This window comes from Rhineura floridana, chromosome 1 (assembly GCF_030035675.1).
Source record: "Rhineura floridana isolate rRhiFlo1 chromosome 1, rRhiFlo1.hap2, whole genome shotgun sequence".
Lineage (NCBI taxonomy): Eukaryota > Metazoa > Chordata > Lepidosauria > Squamata > Rhineuridae > Rhineura > Rhineura floridana.
Window position 1 is genome coordinate 74014102 of NC_084480.1, and position 16075 is coordinate 74030176.

Sequence of the window (16075 nt, forward strand, 5' to 3'; positions counted from 1 at the left end):
GTATTCAACTGGGAGGTTCAGGACCCACACATGGAACACATATTGATCTAAGGCAGGTCATACCAGGTGCACCATAGGGAAGAAAAGGAGAAAGACAATCATATATAGTAAGAAATCAAGAATGGAACCCATCTAGCATGTTGATGTTAAATGTGAGTCCTGGGAATAAAAAAGGATAAAATATAAAAATATATAAAATAGATCTATTGAAAGGTAGAATGAGCTCCTCTCACAATCTTCACATCTATTCAGAAGCAAGTCTCTTTGTGTTTAATGGGGCTTACTTCCAGCTAAGCAGGTATAGAATGGCAGCCTAGGCTTTGGTTTAGGGTCAGCATTGGGGGGAAACAGTGTTCTTGTGCCTTTAACAACTTGTGGCAGCAGAAATTCAACAGGTCAAGCCTTTTCTAGAATGGAAATACAACTATGTAAAAAGCTTCACCATGGCTACTCTCTAATTTTGGGTAATGCCACACCTCCACAACAGCCATTTTGTGTTGTGCCATGCCCCCATAGCCACCATTTTGTGATTGGTGTCCCCAGCATCTCTCAAAATTTGAAATGTGCCCTCTGATCCAAAAAAGTTGGTGATCCCTGAGCTATAACAATAAAATGACTCACAATTTAAATATTTCCTAATCTATGCAAAACCTGTAACATCCTAGAAAACCCCAAATCCATCATGGAAATATGCTGTCACAGGATAATCAATTGCAATAAAGTGCTTTCCAACTTTTCTTGGCACCTCTTTATGAGGACAGTAACTGAATTTGCATGAATTTAAATTGCATGCAAATTGACTCTGCATAATCCACCTTGAAGATAAAACTCAATATGGTAACTGTAACGACTAGGAGATTTGTTGAGGCATAAATATTTGTGGACTAGAGCCCACTTCCTCATATGAAAATGAAGATGAGCATCTAATCAAGTGGACTCTAGTCCTCAAAAATGAATGCCACAACAAAACTGTTAGTCTTTCACAGGGAACAAGATTCTTTATGCATATTTGCTGCAACAGACTAACATGGCTAGTCCTCTGGAATTTATCTTGAGGAAGAAGCAATATATAATCCTCAGCATACAGTTCATGTAATTCAGATTTTTGAATACAGTATTATCAAATCTTTACTACATTGTATTTAAGAAGGGAAATACAGTATCAGTTGACCTGAAGAACATACACTGTACTGCATAAGCTCCCAGCTGAGCAGCAACGTTGACAGGACAAGGTAAGCGCCCTTGCAAAACATCTTGCTTAACCTGTAAAAAAACCTGATACCTAAAACAAAGACAGAAAACAAAATTATACCATTGTAAAATTCCTAACATCATAATATAATGTCCATACAGTTTTAATTAACATAAATATTGTTAAGTTGGCTTGGGGGGGGACGACAAACCAGAAATTAAATTTGATTTCCTTTGAATGTTTAGTGCTGAGGGGGTTTCCCCCTCAAATCAAATGCAGAAGTAAGAACTTGTCCAGAACAAGTAAGCTGTGGCAAAGTGTGCTACATGCTATGAATACATAGCTGTGAATTTCTGAAGAAATTCATAAAATTCATAAAAATTAAGAGGTGGAGGTGGCACTACAACTAATAGTCTTGGGATATATCTAGTGATCTAGATCAATTTGATAACTTAGCTGTCATAGCTTCTTTGAAAGAATTGTGGCATCTGTGATTTTATAACGATGCTGGGAATTTGCACATACCATTCAGTAATGTTTTCAGAGGTTTGTATCCAACTGAGTTCTACTCAGTAGACCCAATGAAGTTAATAAACCTAGTCATGTCCATTAATTTCAGTGGGTTGACTCCAATTATGACTAACATTGGATACAACCTTTTAAAAAAAACACTACTTTTCTTCAAACAATGTTTATTCCACTACTTCAAAAGTACTGCTCTTTTAAAAAAATGTTTCCCGTATGAATGACTTGACTAAACCAGAGTTGCTTATTATCTGATTTAGTAAATGTAATTCTTATATGGGAACTAGATACTTAAAACAAAGGTGGTATTCAGTGCTAGTCCTACTCAGAAATAGGGATGTGCTAGAATTTTGCCCAATTTAGATTTGGTACCGATTTGGTACCCAATTTTAATTTGCTTATTCTCAATATCTGAGGATCGGATTTTAACACAGCAAATTTCTGCTGTTGTTTTTGCAAATGGACTTTTCTTTAAAAATCCACCTTTAAAAAATTGATTGTAAGAATGATAATTTATCAATATTTCTTCTTAAAATATTATTTTCTTTAAAATATCAATATTGCCTTCAAAAATATTGATATTAACATCAATATTTTTCCAAGAGAAAAAAAATCACAGATCGGTAGAAGAAGAAGCAAAGCAGTGGCTAGCAGATAAAGAACAAACTCAAATCGATGCCAGCCTGTTAGGTCTACGGAATGCTTTTGAACCAGCACTGGCCAACACATCCCGTCCCTACTCAGAAGAAACCTATTAATGTTAATGGGCATGACTAAGAGGTTCATTAATTTCAATGGGTCTACCCCAAGTAGGAGTTGTATACAACCCAAAGATCATGCCTTGACTCAATCAGTTTATATTAGGGATAGGAACCTGCGGCCCTCCAGATGTTGGACTCCAACTCCCATCAGCCACAGCCAACATTGCCAATCGTTACGGCTGATAGGAGCTATAGTTCAGTACATCTGGAGGCCCATGGGTTCACTACTCCTGGACTAGATGGCACATCTGAATTTAAGAGAGAGCCTTTTTACCATGCAGTGGGGCACTTCCTTCTCTGTTACATCTGTATAGTTATTAAGCTACAGTTACTACATCAGGGTTAGTGGTTAAAAACGCATTCACTATGCTACAGAAATTCATCATCTATACACAGCCTCATACACTGAATGCTCAGCAATGTGTATACAGCCTTCTTCTAGTCCCACAATTCTCTGTATTGGGACTGATAAGACTGTAAACCTGCAGATAAACAGTGCCTAGTATAGAAACAGCTATAGGAACACATGCAGACATTACTGCATTATTGGATAAGATCTGCTATCTTTCATGCACCATGCTTTTATGCACCCAAAATAAAGCATATTAGCATGCAGATTGTATTCACTAGGTCAAGATGAAGTTTGCACATGGAATAGAGACACTTAAAATGCAATACAATCAGCACACACTTAAAATGCAACACAGTCATGGTCCCCTCTCACCTATATTATTATTATTCACTAATGGGCAAAAAACCTAACATTTGCCTCTGAACATATGATGAGTGGTGGCAACACCTGCCATCTCCAAAGATGAAGTAACATTTTTGTATGCTTGTTGGTGTTCTTCTTACGTTGCTTCTTTTCTGTGTTACTACTGTTTCTACAGAGAATCTAACCAACAAAATTATATTTCTCTCATTATTCAGCCTAGAAATCTGTGTCAAATTTATTTTTATTAATTTCAAAGCCTTTTTATTGGTCAATGTCATATGATGGTGAAGACAGCTTTTGTGTTTCAAACTGGAGGTTATGTTCTATTTCTATTTTGGGTGCATTAATAGTTGAATCTGAAACTGCAGTTTGATGTAAAATCAGACTGATTACAATACGTACAATACAATACTTATGCAATGAATCTAGCTGTTCGGAAAAAACAAACTTGGCCTTCCCAAGATGCATGTTTTCAGCCTGCTATGCTTAAACTACTCCACTTAAGGAAAGGTGGGCAAGATCAATTAAAACCATAGAGCACACCTAGAATTCTCCTAGAATATATTTCACCTCCCCGTTTTATCTTGTGCAAACTGAGACACTCCTCATGTCCACTGGAAACTATTCTGTAGAATAGTCAGTGCCATTATTCCACAACTATTTTTGGACTATTTTTAGTGTTGCAAAGTGTTGCTATACTTCACATATTCACAGAAACAGAAGCAAAAGAAAATGATTTACTATAGGAAACTTCACTAAAATTGCAAAGTAAATCAAACATATTTAAAGTGACTATCTGAATTATATCAACTATATCTTAATATTGTTGCTTCCTCCTGTTAAAACAAGATCAGCACAGCACATGTCTTGTTTCTATTATTTGGGCAGATTGCAGATGTTGCCACCACTCACCATATGCTCAGAGGCACATGTTACCAAATTCTTCCAAGCTGCACAGGAAGTGGACTGGACTGTGAAAGACCAAACCAAATTGTGTTTGCATTTTTAACAAGTTTGTAGGGCAGTACAATATCTCAGAGAGGAGGTCAGGTCTCCTGCTCCCCTGGTGCATTCACTATAGCTGCCCAATATCCCTGCTTTTTAAAGTTTGATAGAAATATCTGTGGGCTATAGGTACATTCTTAAACCACAAGGGTTTTTTGCCTATTAGTGAATTTCTCTGCTTTTTAATCGGGGAAGTAAGAAATGTTGGCATTAGGCCGTACTGCCTAAGGATATTTTCATCAGGTCTGGAAAGTTACAAGCATGTGTTTTGAGAAGCAGTCTTATCTGCCATGTCTGGCCTGAGAGAGTAGACTTGAAGGTCAGACAGGTTGTCATGGTAACGGGAGATAACAGCTGGGAAAGTTGTAACAGAGTGAGTGAGTTGTTGTTCTTCTGAATTATGCCTCTGAGCTGAGAGGCTGTCTTTTGTGTTTATCTATGGAGAGAGATGTACCAGAAGGGGGGTGACTGAAGAATCTCTACATGTATTTACTCTTAAGCCTCTGGTCTTAATGTCTTTCAATAAAGACTCTTAACATGCTCTGAAGAAGTTTCTTGCTCAACTTAACTCCAACGTAATGTATGCTGTTTCACACAACAAACGCACACAAGCTAACAAGAAATGGGATCCTGTGCGTGTTTGCTGAAAATGGATTGATCATTTGTATGCTTATTGAGTTCAGTGGGATTTACTCTCCTGCAATCATGCTTAGGATAGGTGAAACTGACCACAGGAGATGGGGAGGGCAGGAGGGATATGGGAGCAGGCAGAAGGGGGAGGAGGAGGGCAGGTTTGATCATTTTCATGTTTATTGAGTTCAGTGGGATTTACTCCTGTGCAATCATGGCTAGGATAGGTAAAAATCACAATGGGGATAGAGGTCTGGAGTGGGCAGGGGAGGAGATAAGGAAGAAGGGAGGAGGAAGGGCAAGAAGAGTGGAAAGAGGGGAAAGGCAGATCTGATTATTTGCAAGCTTATTAAGTTCAGTGGGATTTACTCCTGTGTAATCATGGCTAGGATAGGTGAAACTGACCATGGGGGAGGAGGGGGTAGAATAGAGGGAAGGAGGAAGTGGGGAGAGAGGAGCAGAAGGAGGGGGAGGGGGAAGGAGGGGATTGGAGGGGGAAGGGGGAGGGAAGGGGGAGGGAAGGGGGAGGGAAGGGGGAGGGAAGGGGGAGGGAAGGGGAAAAAGGGAGGTGATGGGAGGGAGGAGGGGGAGAGCAGGTTTGATCATTTGCATGCTTATTGAGTTTAATGGGATTTACTCCTGTGAAATCATGCTTAGGATAGGTAAAACTGACCAGGGGGAGAGGGAGGGGGGAGTGGAGGAGGGGGAAGGGAGGGGGAGAGAAGGGGCAAGAGGGAGGGGGTAGGAGGGAGGAGGAGAGGAGGGCAAGTTTGATCATTTGCATGCTTTTTGCGTTCAGTGGGGTTTACTCCTGTGCAATCATGCTTAGGTGAAACTGACCTGGGGGAGCAGCAGGGAGGGGAGCAGGGAGGGGAGGAGGGAGGGGAGGGGAGGAGATTGGATGGGTGGGCACTGGGCAGAGGGGAAGTCCCTTTCCTTTCCAAAAGGAAAACATTGTGAACGGTATCGTTTTTCAGTGTTTCCCCAACTTTTTATTCTACAGCAGGCACATGTAGTCTCGCACCCAAATTTAAACTGAAGCTGTCCCTGGCCACATCCACACCAGACCTTTATTTCACTTTCGACAGTTGTGGCTTCTCTCAAAGAATCTTGGGAAATGTAGTTATTGAAGGGTGCTGAGAGTTAAGTAGAAGATGCCCTGTTCCCCTCACAGAGTTTCAATCAGAGCAGCTGACTGTTAAACCAGTCTGGCCACTGGATCTCTGTCAGGGGATAGGAGTCTCCTACACTTCTCCGGATTCTTTGGGGGAAGCCATTACTGTCACAAGTGAAATCAAAGTCTTGTGTGGGTGTGGCCCCCTGATTAGCCAAGCCAAGCAGCTGTGAGTCTGACTTTTAGAACACTGACAGTTGGTTCTTAATGAGCATGCCCGGCCTTATCATTGAGTTTAATGCTAAATTTCTTAAATTAATTAAAAATTGGCCAGGCATTTTTTTAGCTTTTAAACTCCAGAAGATGAAGGTCAGCATATGGGGCAAGGTCAGTAATAGGATACAGGTACTCTGTGAAAATAGATGATTTTTAATTAATTTCAACAGATTATGAGAACTCTGACAGAAAAAAGTCCAATAGGGGTCTGGTTTCTCTCTCTCTTTTTAGACTCTGAACTCTCGATTCTTATTATTATTATTACTCTTTATTTTTACCCCGCCCTTTTTCCAAAACTGGAACTCAGGGCGGCTTACAAATAAAAACTACACATAGGTAAAAAACATACAAAAATATACAATTAAAATCGAATTAAACTATTCGTAACATTAAAACCATGAAACATACACTTAAGATACTAAGACAATTTAAAACATTAAGAATAGGACCATAGAACAATACAACAAACCTTATGAGGTCCTATCTTAAACATCTTCTAGTCCAAAAGCCTGTTGGAATAAAAAAGTCTTTGCCTGCTGACGGAAGGATAGCAAGGAAGGGGCCATTCGTGCTTCCCTAGGAAGTTCCAGAACCTGGGGGCAGCCAACGAGAAGGCCCTATCTCGCATCCCCACCAATCGTGCTTGTGAAGGTGTTGGGACTGAGAGAAGGGCCTCTCCTGAGGATCTCAACGCCCGGGCAGGCTCATATGGGGATTCTCTGACTGTTTTGTGTATTGCCATAAAAATTGAGAGGGTTGTTAAGCAAGCATTTCTGAGTTCAGGACTATAACTTTTGTAAGTTTTTATTTTGAAATGATATTACGGGAAGGATCAGAATGGCATGGGGGTATTTTCAATTTAACATTGCAGAATGTGAAAAATCCATGCTGATTATAGTATACACCCACTCTCGTGGCTGTATAATAATGGGCATAATTTCTGAGCATGGAATTAAGTCATACACAGATATCATTGATTTAATGTATGGCCAGGAACCACATTTATGCTAATATTTTCAAGTAAGGGAAGCATTACTATGCTTACTTGGAAAGTATGTGTCATTAAGGGAAGAAATTGAATGTGAAAATTGTTAAAACTCAGGGAAAAATAAACATGAAATTTAACGACGAGAAAGAAGCATCTATGAAAAAGTGGGCAAAAGATACCCAACAGGAAATATATCTGACAGAATGGATTTGGATCTGGTCAAATATACTTTTTCAGTTAATATCAATACATCTGAAAGAAAATTTCTATAAAGTGAATGGTATTTGATCCCATACAGGCTTTCAAAAATATCCTCTACAGCACAGAGTCAATGTTGGAGATGAGATAATAACTGAGTAGACTGTTTACGTGTATGCTGGAGCTGCCCAGTGATTGGACCACTTTATGCAACATAATTTCAGAGATGAATGGATATTTTATACCAAATGATGCTAAAGCATTATTTCTAAACTCCTGGATGGCATAGTGTTAGAACCTGATTTAGAAATCATCTCAAATCTGTTGACGGTAACAAAAATAACCATCAATAAGACATGGAAAAAAAGAACAGCTCCATTAATTTTGGATTGGTTTCATACAGTTTGGGTCACAATATTAATGTTAGAACTGACATAAGAAAAAAAATGGACAAGTAAATAGATTTGTAGAAAGGTGATCTTTGTTTATCAAGTTTTGGAATAACAAGATTCAAGACAATGTATACCCATATGCTTTATATACAGTACTTTAAAATGAAAATAATATAGTTTTGTAAATCGTATGCTTTATTGTTACCCATTGCATTGATTCTAATACTCTAGTACTTATTATGTTGTGCAGGAAAAATTGTGAAAACTCAGTTTTGTTTTGATAATTATTATGTAGTATGTTACGATGTATGTTAAGTTTTCTAAAGTAATAAAAAAATTAAAAATGCAACACAACCAGATTATCACATCATCTTTATGATCATGAGTAATGGTTTAAAATCACTGTCTAATACAGCATGAGAAGATGAATCTTTCATTATAGAGCTCAGTTGTATTGTGTTTGCGCCAATCTCTTTGGAAAATAAATTTATTTATTATTATTTATTATTTGATTTATATCCCGCCCTTCCTCCCAGCAGGAGCCCAGGGCGGCAAACAGAAATGCTAAAAATACTTTGAAACATCATAAAAAGACCTTAAAATAAAACAAAACATTAAAAACATTTTTTTAAAAAAGCTTTAAAAACATATTTTTTAAAAATAAGGTTTAAAAGCATATTATTAAAGAAAACATATTAAAAGCAATTCTAACACAGACGCAGAATGAGCATTTAAAAAAAACCTTATAGCATTGTGGAATGAAAACAAACACTACAGGAGGAGGACAAACTCTGTCTTAGAAGCAGATCTATCATAGTGAAACACAAATCTGATAATCACTAAAAAAAAAAACCAATACAGTACAATAGAATCAGGGCAAAACTTTGGGCACAATTTAACCAAACACAAGACACATGGGTAAGCTGAATTTAACTCCATCCTGCACCATTGAGAATTAAATGTCATTTTCCAACAAGGTCTTACTACAAGAAAATCCGAGTCTCCCTTTCCCCCTTTCACCTCTCTCTTTTTTAAAATGAACAAATCCTCCATGAGCTTTAAAAATACCTGCTGTACCTCATTCCTAATGGTCAAAATGTTATATGCATTACTATACCTTGTGATTTCTTCTTTTAATTTGCATGGATCTTCTGCATAGAATTTAACTCCAAAGTATAGCGTGTAAGGGGGACCAGCTATCAGAAATAAAAATTTTAATTATTTTTTTGAAGACCACACAGCCCTCACTACAATACTAAACACAGTTACTTAGACTAGAGGTAAATTCCATCACTTATCGGAGACCTTACTGAAGAAAATGTGCACCATTTTTCCATTCAATGGAGACCACTGAAAAATTATTTCAACTGATCTTTCCGCTGACCTTAAGATTTTAAAATAAGATGGTAATACTCTCAGTGGATTGCTTTAGGCTTTGGCCTCAACAGCTATGTATAGACAAGCTGCATTGAAATGAAGTGGAATTGCAGATGAACAGAACTTAGCTCATTGTCTCTAACTACTCTGCTGGAGAAAGATATTTGGGGGTAGCTATCTCATCACTTTCTTGGTGGTTGTTCAATTTCTGAATTTGTACATTTAATTTACTCACATCAAGTATCCAATATATACTAAAGTAATCACAGATTTGTTTCTACTATGAAAGTTCATCAAAGCAATTAATTGTCCGTGTCAATGGCCACAATCCTATGCATGCATATTTGGAAACGCTCAGCCTTTCCACTACATTTCTGCCTCCCAAGACCTATTGCAATGTTCTCCTATTGATAGATTGGTCTGCAAACTTTGTTGGCCACAATTCCAAAGTTACTGATCAGGGTTCTAGATATTCTTTTCTTAAAGTTTATAAAGTTAAATGCAAGCCCACCTTACATAGAAACAATGTCATTTAGATATTTCAAATGTTCTGGCACTGTTAAGAACAGTTTGAACACAGAAATATATGCGGGGATGGAAAAAGAAGAAACAGACTTTTAGCTGTCAAACCTGTGTGAGCAATTTTGAGCTAGCTACATATAGCAATTTTGATGAACCTCCAGATATGATCAGAAGTCCACATTCAATGCTGTTGACTTTGCAGATGCAGGTTTTTCTATGCCTCTCCATCACTAAACAATGCTTATGAAGAACATATTGAATACATACTGTTTATAAGTTCCTTATGTTCTGTAAGAGTCTTTGTAGGATCCAGCCAGTACTGTGAGAAAAATCAGTCATTTATCACATTAAACCATTATAAATACATATAGCTATATTAAGGGACTTTGAAAACAAAGACATTATCTAAAAACTGCTACTCTGCTAGTACTAAATATATATTTTAGTATTAGTTATAACGCTGGCAGCAGCTGTATCAATCCTATTTCCCAGCTATTTCTTGAAAATCACATATTACAAAAGACTCATCAGGGATATTTTGACTTTGTTAACCTAAGGATGAACAAAAGCTATAGAAAGGAGTTTTTTTTTCCCTGAACTTCATTTCTAAATCAACACTGAAGATCCTACATAAAATATATGTAGGAGGAATTCAATTGGGCTTTGTAGAGATTGCAATGTGTAAATTTCATACCTTATGGCAGCTTCTCCTTCAGGCAAGGATGGAGAACTTGTGGCCCTCCAAATGTTGCTGAAGTACAACTCCCACTATTGGACATGCTGGCGGGCGTTGATGGGAGATGGAGCCCAGAAAATCTAGAGGGCCAAAGGTTCCCAAACCCTGCTTTAAGAAAATGGGTATATTTGTGAACCAACAATTACATTGTTGAAGGTTAAGTTAAATCTCAACTGATAAATAATCTCTCCAAAACAACATTGAAATAACTGGAACTTTGAGCAGTTCTAATTTTAAAACACTGTCACACATAGGTAAACAGATCAAAATAATCCAATATAGAGATTAGAAATCCTCAACTGTCCGTGATTTGGTGTTCCCCAAAGGAAAATTAGCATATAAAATTATCACATTCACAGTTGCACGTACATGTCCTGAACAAGCAGGAGTTTTACATATATTTTTCAAGCATGCACCAAAGGAGGAAAAAATAGTTTATGTTCTGGTCAAGATGTTACACATCTAATTTTTTCTCTGAAGACTGGAAATGAAGTACAAAAGCCCAGTCTGGTTTTTAATGAGCAAAACCCAGGGACTATGTCTTTGAATGGGAAACACACACAACAACATTAGCAGCATTCATCTTAGATAGCAACTTACCATAAACCCAAAAGTTGGCTTCCGCTTCAATCTTCCCCTAGGTTACAAGCAGGAGCAATAAATCATAATTCCTCACTTACCTTTATGTCTGAACCAGGGATAATGATTTGTTTCACTCCAAACAAATCATGATTAAGAAGCCAAAAAAAACTTTGATTTCACATCAAAGTTTGTTTGGATGAAACAAACCATGATACCCAGTTCAGATGTAGCATTAATGACAGAAATACACTCACTGCTCTGCCAGTTCCAGTGCATTTCTACCTCTCTCTTCTGAAAACCGGGGCACACCATGCTGCATATGGAAATGCGTCTAAGCTGCATGTGTGCCAGTGCATGTATTTACCTAAGTAGCAAGCTTTTACCCTGCATTTAGATCACTGAGACTTAAGACTTAGTAAAATAAGAAAACTTTATTTACGTTAAAGAAAACAAAGGAAGGAGGGGCAGGTCAGCTTCCCTGAGCATATCAGTTTGCAACGGAAGGAAGTTAGGCAGAGAACAGCACAGGTAAAGGTAGGCAAGCATAGACAGCTGGAGGACCGTAACTCTATCTTCCTTCTGGAATACAAACAAAAGAACCCAAACAGGAGTTGCTCTTGCCCCACTTCCAACAACTCAAACCCCACCCCTTTTTCCTGTAAAACCTGGTGGCAGCTGCTTGAGTTCATTTTTTTAAAAATTCACTTCTAAGAGATTTTGCAGCTGATCAGCAGATGAACCCCTTTTCCCCTCCAGATGTGGCTAATGGAAACACTTCAATCCAGCAACTATTATCTTTACAGCCTAAATCAGGGATTGCAGGTCCTGCAAGGAGAGGAGCAAATCAGGACCCATTTCTATGTTTATTGTAAACTATTAACTATACTTTAATATGACATGCAACCTGGGCCTACTCTCAACCTGTGTCCTATACCTAAAAACAAAAATAACATTCTCAGGTAATATAAAACAGCTGCAAAGTTTTTCAAACAAGAAAAGTTAAACTACAAACTAGCATTACATCTCCTTCTATATTCGTTCTGCATCTTTTTTGTGAAAGCCAAAAGCTTCCCTATATACTTCAATGGAAGCTCTAATTATCTTCACAGTGAAAACAAAGAATCAATGCTATTGCTTATTTTTTAAATAATTATATGGCAACTCAATCTTGTATATAATATTAAGTGGACATGGCACTGTTAACAGATCACTATATTGTAAAAAAAAAAGCAAATCACAACTCACAATTTGCTTTAAGATGAAAACAGAATTTAGAAGGGATAAAATCTCCAGGTAGAGACTATTTAAAACAGATTTTGAACAACCCAGAAATTCACAGCAGGTGCTTCAGCCCCTTACAACAATAAAAATCAAGATGCAGGTTCCAAGTATATAGTTTAATAACGTGTGGATATGCATTTTGTTTCAGGCCATTAATAATCTAATTGCCAAATAACTATAGTGCTCAGTCACAACCAGAAACATGAAAGAACGTGTCTTACAATTACAATGCCCAGGCTTACTAATATATAATATTAGCCAGCATCTTGGCTTCAAAAAGCAATGAATCCATATAGTATTAATCAGTGACTGCAGGGTTGGTGGTTATGGTACAGATTCCTAAAGCGAGCATCTGTCCACAGTAAGAGAGGGAAAGAAGAAGGAGCACACTCCACACAAATGCTTTAGGAATGGAAACAGGCTGACATTTTCATAAATACAACAGAAATGTAAGCAGCAGCATCCTGAGACAAAGTTGAAAGTATGGACAAAAAGCTAGAAATCTACCTTAACAATTTGCCAGACATCTCATAAGGAAGGCGATTAGACAAGCCTAATCCCTAATCACCATGTAATTTTTTACTCCACATTGCCATCTCTCTAGATTCTTAGGAAGGCTCCCTTGTGTCTCTGCAATAGTGCTTCTATTTTTCCATCCACACCCAGCAAAATGCTCTCAAGAAACGCAAGATCTTCCTTAAACACCTCCTACTTGAGAAGTTACACTCTTCAGTTAGGACACAGCTGAACCCACAAATGATGTATGATGGTGGGAGAACCATCCTTCTTAAAACTCAAGTCTACCTCAATCTCATAAAGAGTTAGGGTCTAATTTTAAAAAGCAAAACAAGCGTATGTGTAGGGGATACTGAATTGCTTTGCATCTAGAGGGCTGCAGTTTACAGAATTGTAACAGGTTAGTTTTTAAAACATGGCTAAAAACAGTGTGCTTTAAACTGTTCCATGATGAAGTCATGAAAAGCCACATAAACGGAACATTCCATTGCTATAAGGTTAATAGTCTTCAAGTGATAATACATCATTCTGTTACTGTGTACTGGGTCAAACTAAGGTCAAACACTCTGAACTTGTTTGTAAGAAACCATTAAACTAGGTTGAAAATTATCCATTCACTAGGATGTCAGTCATCAAATGCCTCTACTACAGCTGCTAAATGTCTCACACATAACCTCCCCTCCTTTTCCACTTTCACAGAGATTATGCCTGTTCAACAAGTCCCTTCTGCTTGCTTATCTGTTACAGCAGTCATTGCAGATTCATCACACCACTCTGGTTTTCAAGACACAAGTACAACTTTGTTCTACTGTTGCACCGTGCTGTGTTTAAACTAGTTCAAACACATACAATTCTCCAGGCTTCAACTCGCCTATACATGTGTAATATAATATTGCCAACCCTAGCCTGAGTGTCTCAAAAAAAATCATTCAGTGCTACCAAGCACAACTGCATGTACAACAATTTTAACAGTGCTTGTGCAGGGCCTCTGTAGACATCCTATTGAAATTAGCAAAGGTTGCATACCAGCTAACTCCTTAATGTGTAATTCTTTGACTCCTTTGGTTTTGTGATGTCTCACTAGTCTTTGCTGCCACTTGCATTGCAGGCAAGGATCTCAAAAGCAAGAGTCAAACCTGCTTTTCTAGTTGGGGAATATTAATGAGGAAGACACAAATGGAATTTGTAATTATTATTATTTAATATAGTTCTTTTTTAAAAAAGAAACAAAGACATACAAATGGAGAAATTTTATTAACAATTATAACTCAAGTAGTCTCTGCTTGATTAAATGATGGCTTACATATTCTTAATGTAATACTTCTCCCAGGTTGCAGTTACACTTCTATAATCACTGCTTTTTTAAAAAAAAAAATACATTTTAGTCTTTAAAGCTTGTCTATGTTTTGTTCATTAGAATATGTAATTCATTTTAATGTATGATAATGTATTTATATGTACAATGTATAAAATAATTGGTTTAGCCAGTGGCCTGTATAGCAAGAGATAGGGCCAGTAAGGTAATCCCCTACTGTTTTCTCTCTAGTCCTACAAACCAAACATTATTTTTGGGGGGGGGGGAGACACGCACTTGCTTTTCTTCTAGCACTTGCTAGAAACATCACACAGTGACCCTTAGAAAGTCTAAACTGGTTCAAAAATAAAATAAGGTGATACACTTTCTGATGGAAAGTATTAAGACTCTTATTTCATCAACAGATGAAGAGCTTATTTTTATGTATCAGATTTATAAAAGTTTCGGCTCACAGTGAATAACTGTGAGTATCTTATACCAGACTAAGGGCCCAGTTTACAAACATCTAGAATCAGCATGGCTTCCTCTACCCACAAGTCTGATAGCACAAGCATCCCTACACTCTGGTGCATTAAAAAACCAGATGCAGTGGAGAAGCCACAGGGCTACCCCCAGTTGGTAGGGCCACACACATCCACAAGATCACTAAGAAGAGACCTGTTAGATCAGGTCAAACTCCCATATAGTCCAGTATCCTGTTCTCACAGTGACCAACTACTAACCAGATGTCTTTGGGAAGCGCACAAGCTTGACCTGAGTGCAAGAGCACTCTCCCTACTTACGATTCCCAGGAACTGGTACATAGTGGCATACTATGCATACTCTGCTGCAACTTCTTGGGAATGGTTTCAGTTGATGCGGCCTGATGATGTGGACAAGGTGCTTGCGATGATGCGGCCAGCAACGTGTCCTCTCGACCCTTGCCCTTCTTGGCTTATTAAAGCTTGCCGAGAGGGTCTGACCGAGTGGATCCAGGGTGTGGTCAATGCATCATTGTGCGAGGGAGTGGTTCCAGCCACCTTGAAAGAGACGGTGATCCGACCACTCCTGAAAAAGCCCACCCGGGATTGGTTTGTGACAACTACCGACCAGTTGCAAATACCCCCTTTTTAGGAAAGGTGATTGAGAGGGTTGTGGCGCAGCAACTGCAAAACTGTTGGATGAAACAGATTATCCAGACCCATCCCAGTCTGGGTTCAGGCCTGGTTATGGGACTGAATCAGCCTTGGTCGCCCTGATGGATGACCTTTATCCAGAGAAGGACAGGGGGAGTGCGACCCTGTTATTCTTACTTGATCTCTCAGACGCTTTTGATACCATTGACCATGGTATCTTTTTGGGCCGACTTGGTGAGATGGGTACTGGAGGCACTGTTTTACAGTGGTTCCAATCCTATCTCCAGGGTCTCTCTCACAGAATAGCATTGGGTGACTGTCTTTCGGCCCCCTGGCAGTTGTGCTGTGGGGTGCCGCAGGGTACCATCTTGTCCCCCATCCTCCACAATTTCGCAAAGATAATAGACAATGATTCCGAGAGTTCTTCAGCCAGTTCCTTCATTCCTCTAGGATGCAGTCCATTGGGCCTCGCAAATTTGAACACATTCAAAGTGATTAGGTATTCCTTGACCGTTTAATCTCAAGCTGCAGTCCTGCCCCTTCAACTTCACATTTGCCAGGAGGGTCATACACTTTTTTTGAGATGAGGAGACCAGATCTACACAGTATTCCAATGTTGTCACACCATAGATTTGTATAACAGCATTATGATAGTGAAGATTTTATTTGCCTTTCTTAATGATCCCTAACAGGGAATTCACCTTTTTCACAGCTGCTGCACACTAGGTGATCCAGGTTGGCTCACTGGCTATAGTGCCAATCATCAGCAACAGTGCCAATCATTTGTCTGGAGGATGGAAAGACAGAAAAAATTCAATTTCCTCTTCTTTACTAA

General features: G+C 38.5%; 1 protein-coding gene across 10 annotated transcripts in view; it reads right to left on the reverse strand.

Moving 5' to 3' along the window:
- The window catches only part of EPB41L4A (erythrocyte membrane protein band 4.1 like 4A), a 160282-nt gene that overhangs the window by 90882 nt on the left and 53325 nt on the right, over positions 1–16075 (reverse strand). For 5 of the 10 annotated variants that reach the window (XM_061623929.1, XM_061623940.1, XM_061623950.1 and 2 more), the window contains 3 exons: positions 9963–10014; positions 8914–8992; positions 1185–1282 (listed from right to left, as the gene is read on the reverse strand). In XM_061623929.1, coding sequence (XP_061479913.1) covers positions 1185–1282; positions 8914–8992; positions 9963–10014 — 229 coding nt within the window. Of the gene's footprint in view, positions 1–1171; positions 1283–8913; positions 8993–9962; positions 10015–11031; positions 11063–11452; positions 11478–12801; positions 12992–15941; positions 16028–16075 lie in introns of those variants that run through there. The other 5 variants (XM_061623988.1, XM_061623998.1, XM_061624007.1 and 2 more) reach the window with 4 other exon arrangements.